The sequence below is a fragment of the Grus americana genome, chromosome 2 (assembly GCF_028858705.1).
Source record: "Grus americana isolate bGruAme1 chromosome 2, bGruAme1.mat, whole genome shotgun sequence".
NCBI classification, from domain to species: domain Eukaryota; kingdom Metazoa; phylum Chordata; class Aves; order Gruiformes; family Gruidae; genus Grus; species Grus americana.
In genome coordinates, this window is record NC_072853.1 from 105,969,287 (window position 1) to 105,981,496 (window position 12,210).

Genomic DNA, 12,210 nt, shown 5'->3' on the forward strand with positions numbered 1-12,210 from the left:
ATATAAGATTATGTCTTCCATTAAAGAAAGATTTAGTTATAGAATTAAATTTTTAATATATTTGCAGATCATACACTTACAATGCGGACATATAAATGCATTATCAGGATGTATTATGAAAAAATAAGGAAATTATCTCCAGGTTCAGGCAATCTTAGCTTATATTCATATTTCTTATTCTTATAGTTTGAAGAGCAGGTAAAAAAAATGCTGCTTAGCAGTAACTTGAGTTCTTTGAGACCTGCTATACAGAATAACCATGGACAACAGTTCAGGACTCAGTTGTTCATGGTGAAGGTATTCCACAGGGTGACAAATGCAGAGTAACCAGACTCCCTTAGAGAACTGATTAAAAGAAAAATAATAATATTGCAAACAAAACCCAGCAGAACGTGGCTCAAATTCCCCAACAAACTAAGGATGCTTGTTCAATGAAGACTGACAGGTCAAAGCTTTTCAGAGCTGACATTTGTGGAAACACTGTTTGTGCCCCTTGACAAGATGGTGAGAACATCCAACACTGATTCTTATTTTAAAGTGAGACAAGTTGTCCTATCACACGAGGAAACAAAGCAAATACTTTCCCTCCATGTCAAAGGATTTTACACCACAGAAATAAACAATGCCCATGAACTGTCAGGATGATGGATCCAATAGCCAATTTTCAGCCACCCAATACAACTTAAGGGAATTAAGTACAGTATTCTAAGCCTTCACAATAGCAAAAGGTTACCTTGAGCACAACAGGATATTGACTCTGAATCTCCGTAAGTGGCCAAAGATAGGGTACTCATACCCAGATTTGTAACAGAAATCTTACATTTGGTAAGCATACATGGAAGCATGCATGGGAAACAGACAGCAGAACAAAGGTTACAAGAAAAGTATTAATTCCTACAGAATGCTATGTGTGTTAGCTCATTCAAATGAAGTGGAATAACAAACTGATCTAGAGATAAGACCAAAGTCATAAAACAAAGAGTTACGGAAACAAGAGAATTGTAAGTTTCAGGAATTTTAGCAAAGCTTTGGGGACATAAAACAAGACAAAATCTCCACATTAGCATCCACTCCCTAAGGAGTATAAAGTCCAAAAATTAGTTTCTCATTGCCAATCAAAAGTACTAAATACTTAATAAGGACTCAACAGCTTGTGTCCCTTATTCATCATAACACAGAAGTGACAGTGGCCGGAGCACTCCAATGCATACAACTCTAATTGTGGAAGTGTGCATGCCAGCATAAGTGAGTAAAATCACCTTAGAGATTTTGTAAAACAGAACAGAAATCACTTTTCCCCTTCATAAGATGTCACACAGAGCTTTGTTACACTAATTTTATATGCTTATTTTCCCAAAAGTAATAATCCAGGTGGACTTGAAAGTCAGGGTGAGGAAAAAGGGTCACTTTTCATTAAAGTCCAGACTTTTGCAGGGAGGTAGGACCATTAATAGGCTGCTGAGGCTCCTCTAGCAACATTTAGTGACACATAAACAAGATCTGGTACAACGTATCTAACCCAACAACATGTTACCATGAAGCAGAATGATGTTGATGAAAGCTATTTCCAGAATTATTTCATTGTCAAGGTCACATTCACCGGTATTTTTGGTCAGCTACTTGCAGAATGATTTATTATTGTTAGGACAACATTCACGGAAGGTATACAGTGAGTATGCATATCTTATACACAAGTGCCCAGTAAACGGTCTGAGGACTTAACACACACTTCCTGAGACACCCAGGCGTGATATCTGAGTATTCCCAGACACAGCTGAAGAAACTTTGATGTGCAGAGTCTGCAGCTGCAAAGACTTCACACAAAGCAGAACATATGCCATGCCATCAGTGGAGGAAAAATCCTCCTTGAGAAACCTTTGCCAGTCAAGTTCAAAGCTTATGTTAGGTATCAGAATGTATGCTCACACTAAGCAAGCAGGACAGGTGATCCACTTAATTTAGTCTTAGCATTACGTGACACTAGGATAGTGAAATGCACTTTTACACAGTAGTGCTAGTTCAAAGACATGTTGATCAGTGAACAGAACCAGAGCCTGTTTTTCCAAAAGTAGAAGAATCAGTACTCAGCCCGAAACCTCCAAGAATACTGGAAGACCTGAGGTGCTATGAGTTTACCCGAAATCATATTGCTACCCAAGGACTGAAACATGACAAACATGCGGCCAACGTTTTAAGAGAGTTTCAGAGAGATCAGGAAACTAAAGGCTCACAAGTACCATCTGCACATGAACAATTGATAGCAACAACAGCAATGGAAAGAAGCAGTAGAGACAGGGGTGTTATCTTTGAGTTCTGGAAAAAAAACCCAGCATCTATTCACAGCTTTTTCTTAAGTTTTGAGGAACATGGAAAGCCTGAGCATAGGTTTTGTAAAAGAAAATTGTCAGAAGTGTTCAAGTTCCTTGACAGAAACATAAATGAAGGCAATCCACTTAATTCAGTCCACCCCAATTTCCCATGTTTTTGAAAGATTCCTCACCCAAGGAATCTATAGTAGCCATGGGATAAGAGGAAAACTCCTCATAGGGATTAAAAAAAAAAAAGGTTCAAAGTTAGAAAACAGGTAAGAGTAAATGTAAATATGGTTTTATAATGCAGGAAAGTCACCGGTAAGCTTCCACAAGGATCAGTAGTGGGATGTAACCAGTGCTTTCTAGTACACTCAAACAGCCTAGAAAGTGGAGCTAGTACCAAGATGAGAAAGCTTACTGGTAACAGTTATTCAAAATTGTAGAAGCAAAACCACCTGCAAAGAACTACAGAAAAACTGTATCAGCCTCAGTAACTGAGCAAAATGCAATTGATGAAATTCACTGTAAGTAAGCATCAAGCAATAAAAACCAGAAGGTGTATCCCTCACACTGAGCTTTCAGCAGACTCTCAATGGTTATAGATCTTAGCATTACGTGACAGTAGAACAGCGAAATGCACTTTTATACAATAGTGCTAGTTCAAAGAAATGTTAATCAGTGAACAAAGCCAAAGCACATTTTTCCAAAAATAAGAAAAATGAGTACTCAAGCCTGAAACCTCCAAAAGCAAACCAGCAGTTTAAAGCTTACACTGTAGCAAAAAAGTTAGAACACGCAGTTGTCTTCTGAGTTGGGGCAGGCAATATAAAAACATTCAGGAAAATTCATAGATATGCACATGATAAATTATAACATGCATAGAACAAACCCTAAGTCACATTTCTTGAAACAAACATTTCAATTAAAAAGAATTTCATTTTTCATTGAAGAAACTGAGTGATTTTTCTTAAACAGATTTAGATTTAGAGAAGCTTATGCTTCATTTAAGTATCTTTTTATATATTTATACACTTTATAGCTGATATTTTAAACCAAATTACTATGGCAGTAGTGATTGCCTAGTATCCCTATGTAGAGTTGCATATTTATATAAATCAAATCTTATTTTGAGCAGAAGCCGGGGAGAGGTAACAGAACATCCATTTCATCCCCAGAAACATTCTTTGTTTGTATGCAATACAAGCCATTACATGTCCAAAATGAATCAGGACCCAGTGCAATTGGAATCCCAAGCTGCCACAACTGTACAGGAACATAAACAGAAAAAAATCTATACATATTTTAGAACATTTCCTGTCCAAACACTAGCCTGGAAGCTAAAAAGACTGCTTTTCTCCAAACCCATCATTAACTTGCTATATCACATGGGACAAGCCACAGGACTTCATTCCTCAATGCACCAGACGTAAATTGGAAACAAGTTCTCCCTCGGGATTTTGAGAATGTATTAATGAACATCTTATAAAAATAAGTGTATTTGGCATACAAAAGAGCTAAACACCTTTAAAAAATTAGCTGTGATAAACACTTCCATACTTTTTTTTTTTTAAAATAGAACAATGGCTTTTTAAAAAATGCCTAGAAAACTCCAATGACTCCCAAATTAAAGTATTTGATACTAAGCTTCTAAAACTAGGAGAAAGCATGCCCCAGGTAACAATCTTTCACACAAACAGATTAGAGCTAAAGAAGCAGTGACAGACTAGACCACTACAGTACTGAACAGCTACTGGCCAAATCAATAATGTCTAAAAAAACCTTTTAAATGACCACGCTTTCCAACTTACCAGTGAGAACTCCACTCATTATTCCTGGAATGCCTTGAATTTCTGTTACATTATTGAGACTAAAGTAGTCATCACATGTAGCATTAAGCAAAGAACTATCACAGAATAGGCGCCACAAAGTTGTAGTCTTTGTTTCATTATTGCTTTCAGTAAATTTGGCACAGACATCAAAGCTGCGTTTTGACAACGTACGGTTTCCAAGGAGACAGATACTATAAAAAATAAAAACAGTGATCCTTCAATATAGTGTTGCACATTAAACAATTTTTTGTTCATTAGACTTCTTCAAAAAACTATTATTCATAGTAGCTATCTTATGGCCTATACTACATATACTAAAGTAGTATATAGTCTCTGCATATAAAATTATCACCAATAATCTTTAAAACACTGATCAAATGTTTCTACTTTAAGGAATTAATAGCCATTTTGGCTCAAGCAGCTTGGCCACTAAATAACAGTGATCATGATTCATTCAGTACTACAAGAAAGAAGTGAAATTAAATAATACTTTATATAACGATGAGCCCGACCAAGAAAATACACAAGTAAGATTAAGCAAGTATGTCATGCCCTTCTCTAGCAAATAAATATTTTAGATGGCCCTAAAAAAATATTAAAATCCAAAAGGCAAGAAATAAGAGGGTTAAACCAGCAAAATTTTAAAACATTAATGAGAGTACAAATTAAAGAATCACATAGCAGGAAGCAATTAAAACACTCAGAAATTAAAGAAAATTAGAAAACTCAGAACAATTTGCAAAAAAGCAAATTCCTAACAGCAAAGAATATTAAGGGTCTAGAAATGTTTCTTTGCTAAGCTACACAAAAGATGTTTAGGAAATCTCTATTCCAGGCTTGCTTAATAATGAAATGATATCCAGTATCTATGAAGACAAAAGAAGGAACATAAAAATAAAACATTAGTGTTAGGCAGATAAGTCAACACATAGTACGCATCTAATATTTCTGAAGGAGCACAGTTAAGAGGCTGATAACAAACAGTAAAAACATACCACTTCATGGAAGCTTCTTCCAGTTGAATTAAACTGGGAGATCATAAGGTAAACTATTTTACCATCTATATAACAGCCAAACCTAATGGAGGTTAGGGATGCCAACTTAACTAACCAGCTAGGCAGAAGCTGGTCTCTTTGGTGATGAGCTCACCAGCAGATCAGCTTTACCATAATATAAAACCACACTTGAGTTTCTCATTCTGAGACAGACTGGCCAAAACATGAACAGTTATATTTATCAGAAAATAACCTTTATTATTTTTCCCCCAAACAATAATATATCACAGTAACAGCCACAGATAAGGTTTCCAGGAACTTGGTAATAAGTCTTACCTATGCTACATGTCCAGATAAACCCTCTATTTACCTATATAGATGACTAAAAGACTTAAGTATTTCCTTACTGGAAGTTACAGTTTCTTAGAAATTCAAGTTTTCAGAAAAATGTCAATTTGGAACACACTTTTTTTTCCAATAGAAGATGATGTAATTTTACAGTACAGTCCACAAATACTGCTTTAATGCTCAATTTGTAATGCAGTCATTAACACTGCAGAGTACTACGAAATTTGTAACATTCATACAGCAAACGATAACTTCAGTTCTGCATAACAGATGGCACTTCATAACAAAAGTTACCAGGCTACTCTGCTAATGCATTCAGCAATATGATATTGTTTTCTCTCCAAACAGAAAGAGATGAACAAAGATGCAACTCACATACTGATAACTGGACAAAAGAAATAATTCTTAGTGAGCTGCAAGAAGTACAAGCTAAAGGTGTTGAGAAGCAGTATGCCACGTGTGACAACAATAAAATTTTATTTTATTAACAAGAAGGTAGAAAGCCTTCACAAACACAAGTGAATTTAACACTGCAACATCTCCATTTTAAGCAGGGAGAAATGGAAATTTCAAAGATTTCATCATGACAAAAAGTTTGAAAGTGTTTCTTTCACAACTATGGTTCATGGCCACAGCATTTTCTTGAAGTTTTTACTTTATTCTATAGGGTTTCAGTTTATTTCTTTAGATAAAGCAGATATATTTACTGTCAGCAAAAAACACCTTCCTGCTCTTTAGGTGTGGATGGAATAAGAGTCAGTAACTTTAAGTACCAAAGAACATTTTCCAGAGTACCATGTCTTATGAACAGTGAGAGAAAGATTCAGATAGGTAACTCAGAATAGCAAATGACCACATAATTGCCCACAATCATTCAAAACACATAAAACCTACCACTGAAGTCAGTGTGCTTGTATTTTGAAGTTTAGCTTAAAACATGAAATGGTTACAGTAGCTATTCCCTCCCCCCCACTTTTATTTTTTTTAAATAATCCACACTACTTAAAGATACTACACTTACGGAAAGTCAGGTGGGTCAAAAGCAGTCTTAATAACTCCAGCATATATGGCAATGATGGATAGAATCACACAGGCAAGGAACACCAATGCAAGTTTGTTGACATACTTTACTCCCACAAAAACTACTACAGCCATCAGAATGACAATACATGTTCCATAAACTCTCATGTTGTTCAGCATAGCCTCTGTTTCTTCACCAACCTCTTCTGCTTTAAATATAGCAGCGCTTGGAGAAATGTAGGTCTGCAAGATATATAGCAAGTTATCATACACGTAATGACAAACATTTTATTAAGAAATAATTTACTTGAACTTCTATTACAATATCAGTTTTATTCTTTCATAAACCAGTTCAACCAGATCACATGGGCATTTGGAAAGTGCAGAGGTAAGGAAAGGGAGGTGAGGATGAAGAAAAAAAATGAGTTTTGAGTTACTGTTCCACTTCTCAAATTCATGTCTCTGCCAGACAGGAAAAACCACTAAGGATCATGTGCTACTGACAAAAATTAAAAGGAAAAAAAACCAAACCCAAAACCTAGCTCAGCTCAATCCAGAATCCTTAGATTTATTTGAAGCATTTGCTGATTAATAATTCCATTGACTCTTTGTATTTTCTTTCAATCAAACAAAAGCATGATAAACTAAAAATGTTTTCAGTACTATAGTCCCTACACTATATTTCATAAAATTCAAACTAAGATACCTTAAACATTGTACCTTGAAAAATGTTTTATGGTGCGTTTACCTTAATTTTTAATCTGAAGTTGCAACAGCACAATTTAAGATTAGTGTGACAAAGCTCAGCCCTGTGCTAAAAGAGGCAATTCAAAGTACTGTAATTTCAAACGGGATTCTCTTACAGATCTCAATTTCATATAATTTTGTTCTGGTTCTACCTGGAAAGATGTTGGAAGCACAGCTTATAGGACTTACACTGATAAATAAAAATGAAAAAAGATAAAATCTGACATATAGTTCTGAGATATCTGTGTACTACACTACATGATAAAGATATCTTTATTCCTTCGTCTAACACATTTTAAAAAAAAAAGTGTCCGCTTTAGCTATTAGGGGAATGCTGGTGCTTGAGGCAACTCCACTCCTTCAAAACAACTGCTAAACTGACTATCTTTAAATCATCTAACTTCTAAAGGCAGGAAGAAACTTTGAGCAGGAGGTTATCCTGATATGTTCAGAACCAAAATCCAAAACCAGACATTGGCTATTCTTTACTAGAATTCTCTTTAAATTTAATTAATTGAGCTTAAATTAAATTAATTTTAAATTAAATTTAAACCTAGTCAATATTTACTAGAATGCTAGAAGAGATTAAAATTGTCACATCACCATGAAAGAAAACAAAAAAGCAAAATGAAAAACTGATTACAGATAGAGTATTTACGCATTGTGATTAGAAAATCCTACATTGTGATGTCACAGAAGTATCAGGCTCTGTATGGAGGTACTCCAGAAGGTTTTCGTGTACTTTGTTGCCCTGCTGTTCACAGCCTTTGCTTGGAAAAGCCACAGGCAGACAACTGATTTCTGCCCCTCTAAATAATCCATGTCCCAGTGGGGGGGGAATCAATACTTGTGCCTTGTGGCTGTGAGAGGGGTCTGTTCTGTGGTCTTCTACCAGGTATGGCATCCTGGGAGGCTTTTTACTTTGAATTCCATAGCTAAACCCCATACATGTTTATTAGCATTACATAAAACCAGCATGACTCTGAAGTAGGGAGAGCAGTACACCAAATCCAATCCACGATGTGACAAGCTGCTAGTGCTGTTAAATAGATCAGATCTCACAAGCTAGCAGTAGTGAGATTTCAAATTTCACATCCAGGCTTTTTCAAATTTATGACATAGTTATGACATTGGTCACAGTAAGTAACAAGAAAGTGGAATTCTGAAGTACCTCCTGTGCATATCTGCACAGTCTCTGATATGATGACCAATAACTGTCTGGCCCCTCCTGGATGAGGCAAAGCTACAGTAGCTGGGCTGTTGCCATACAGGCATTCTTCCACAGCATCTGTAGAGGAATATGGTATTTCAAAGTCAGTAGTCTGAAAAGGAGGAAATGAGGTAGATGCTTAATTCCTGCTTTCATAGAAGATATGCCCTTCGTGTTTTCCATAACCCTTCACTAGGCAGCAGCTTTCCCCAGTGTACATAGCAGTGACAAGTACTGTAGAAGCTGAAAAGTTCCCGTGAATTATTCTAGGAACACTTGTCTGATGCCAAGCCCACAGACTTTCATGTGGAAGGAGGAGAGGAGTCCTCCAAGACCTTAACAAAACACGGCTTAAAAGGACTTATGCCATACTTACCTAGAGTAAGCAGCTCTTCCAACAGAAATATAGAGCCACCTAGGTGTGTTGACTGCTTACTATAAAGTAGTTGCCAGTTTTAAAATCTTATAATCATGACCTCAAAACTAGAACAGTAAAACAGATAATTAATTCCAGTAGATATAAAATAAGTGGAAGCTCCCCCTGAAGAGCTTACTAAAGGATTCAGGGCTCAAAGGCATACAGCCTGAGAAAAATTAATCAAGATACATCTTGAGAAATTACAGCAAGACAACAAAAGAAAAAAAGAAAAAAAAAGTGTTGAAAACACAAAGGATGGGTAGTACCATGAAATCCACATCCTTGTTAGAACTTGAGAGTCACAAGGAAAGGAATCAAAATCTGCATTTTAGGCCAAGTGCATTCCTCAGTCTCCTGAAACTGTTCAAATATATTTAATCTTCAGAGAAACTAGTACTTACCAATAAAATTTCAATGGTACCAAGAATGTACATTGCTCCTGCAAAGGTCGTACCCAAATAGAAACAAAGTCCCACTGCTCCACCAAACTCTGGCCCTAAAGATCTTGAAATCATGTAGTAAGAGCCTCCAGCTGTGAATTTAACAAAAATAAATAAATAAATCTCTAGCCCTTCAGATTAAGGACACAAGTAGAGAACAAAAATTTGAATCATTCAATCAACATAATCAAGATAACTACTGCATGCATCTGCACTGAAATGTTCATACCAAAATTGTATTCAATGTCTACACCAACAATGCAGTTAGAATGTACATTTCGAAGTGAATATCCCCACGTGCATTTTCTGGAGAACAGAAAATAAAAACCAAGGAAAAAGAGGAAAAAATCCACAAGCTAAACAACCTAAAAGTAAACAACCTTAAGAAAAAGATATACAGGTATAAGTAGATGTAAATCAATCTTTAGTTTCTAACCTCAAGCTATTCACAATCAAACAATAAACTTCCAGAATAATTTCTTTATGACATAGGGACAAAATAGAATTTGTCTTACTAACATGCATTCTTTTTCTTTTCTGTACATGAAACCATTACTACTTTCACTATAGGTGTGTTTTCAGTACCATTTAAAAGTATTAGGTTGGGATTGCTGCTTCTTGTCTACTCATTTACTATTCACTTTGGCCCTGAATTTTTCAATTCTTCTCACTCAAATTTCCCATATACATGCATTATCTTTAAGTCATAAGCTACCAACCCCATTTCCACTATACAATTTCCCTTTCAATAAGGGTCTACATTTCAAGCTCTTCATCTCTTTATCTAGACTTTCCCCCAACCCCCTGAAGGCATGCTCTTCTCTGGTTCCCTCTCCATCTTCTCTTAAATTCATGTTTTTCCCACTCATGACAACTGAGGAAGAGCGAGAAGACAAAGAAAGGAAGTGCTTTCTTTTAAAGGTTGTGGCAGCCACATCTCTGGAAGTGTTTAAGGCCAGGTTGGATGAGGCTTTGGGCAAGCTGGTCTAGTAGCTAGTCCCACGGCAGGAGGGTTGCAACTAGACGATCTTTGAGGTCCCTTCCAACCCAAACCATTCTGTGATTCTATGAAATAAACATACACCAGCCTTCTATAAAATTAATTTGCAGATAAGAAATACAAATCTAATCAAAGGGCACAGTCTGAAACTGCTTTTCAATATAAACAAACAAGAAACTAACAAAAAAAAAGTATGATACATCACCAATCCTTTTACTAAACATAATGCTGTTGTATACAACAGCAAGAGACAAGATCCTGCTGCCCAGGTCTGTTTCAATCCTTTTGTGCTTTTTGCCTCCTCCATATACTCCAGCAGAAGAAACATTTCTCTAAGAAACCAGCATCAACATAAAAGTGAAAATGAAGACCTGTCTAGTTTAAGAACTGCCAGCTTCAAAGACTTCTGTGACACTCGGATGTTAAGCAAAACCTTTACAATGAACTTTAAAAATATCAAGTGGAAAAGAACAGAACATAGTAGTTATCATCTGGACACTAATTAGAATAATTACATTTCATTATAAAATATAAGTATTTGAAACAAGATTTTCTATTGTATTTATGTTAAATATATGGTACTGTATCCACAAAATGCAATTATTCTACATCCTGCACAATTTGTAGCATTTACTTTTGCCCAACAATTTATGTGTCAGTTCCAGAATCCCTTACTAAGCTGGAGAAGCTCTGCAAGTGAGGAATTATTCTAACTGTTCAGAGTTCATAACAATGTCTGAACACCAGTATTACTAATTAATGTGTTAGGAAAATGAAAAGGGTAAGAGCTTCAAAGGCTAACTGATTTTGCATCTAAAAAAAGTTGGCTTCATAACTGAAGAGGAACAAGTTCATCTATTATCTTGAAAATTTAAGGAGATGAGCATAACCTAGAGTGCTTATACAGAAAAAGATTTCTGACAGCAGAATGGCTGTTATTCTTGCAGAAAACAACATTACTGGCTCCAGTGTTTAGAAGTGGAGTCTAGGCAAATTGGGGGGGGGGGGCACGCACGGGAGCCTTATTTATAAATTTGTAAAGAAATCTGCTTTGCATGAAGACAAGTCTCCATTAGTTCAAATTATAACATCTTATCTTTCATTTGAACAATCAAATGATGACAAAAATGTGCTACAGTTCATAGTTCCCAGAAGGTCCACTAAAAGATTGCATCTCACCTTAAATAGCAATTTTAAAATCAGTTAGAAGATACGCACTTGATACAAAAGCATTACTTCTGATATCTCAGACTACAATAATTTCTTATCCCCACTTTAAACTTCCATCATTTGACCATTCATCATTTAAGGTAAAATTCTTCATTACCTGGAACTACACCATTCGTTGCTATTGCACTCATTGAAATTGCAGTTAGCATAGTCTGTGGAAAGATAAAATAGAGGAAATCTAAAATACTGAAAGGCTTTTGAAAGATGGGGCAAGACAAAGTGATAAAATGAAACTTTGAATTTTTTTTTAATCCTTTTTTAAATAAGATGTTACAGCAACCAAAAATGATTATATCTTTGGTTAGGGATGTCCATGCAAATTAAGTACTAAATTTTGCAGTAGAAAATTCAGTTAATTTACATGTTTGAGACAGTCTTTAAAAATAACTGGAAGAATACAGACCACTGCATTACTTAAAGATGTTCATTATTCCAATTACATAGTAGTGACAAACTGATCAAGTGCCATTGTTATGACAGTATCATCTACTAGTGGTCTTACATTCTGAAATATTAATTTACAGATACAGTGCTGTGGATTGGTTTGCAGTTTATATTTCAGTTTGTTCTGAAGTTGTGAAAATCAGAACAGTTCAGATATGTAAATCACGAAATATTTGCTAAAAGCTGATTTAATAAAATCCATATAATATTTCAAACA

At 35.5% G+C, this 12,210-nt stretch overlaps 1 protein-coding gene across 3 annotated transcripts in view; it reads right to left on the reverse strand.

The window, feature by feature from the left end:
* The window catches only part of SLC12A7 (solute carrier family 12 member 7), a 73,221-nt gene that overhangs the window by 37,092 nt on the left and 23,919 nt on the right, over positions 1–12,210 (reverse strand). For all 3 annotated transcript variants that reach the window (XM_054818537.1, XM_054818535.1, XM_054818536.1), the window contains exons 5-8: positions 11,647–11,701; positions 9,281–9,411; positions 6,506–6,747; positions 4,121–4,332 (exon numbers count right to left, since the gene is read on the reverse strand). In XM_054818537.1, the coding sequence (XP_054674512.1) occupies positions 4,121–4,332; positions 6,506–6,747; positions 9,281–9,411; positions 11,647–11,701 (640 nt within the window). The remainder of the gene's footprint in view (positions 1–4,120; positions 4,333–6,505; positions 6,748–9,280; positions 9,412–11,646; positions 11,702–12,210) is intronic.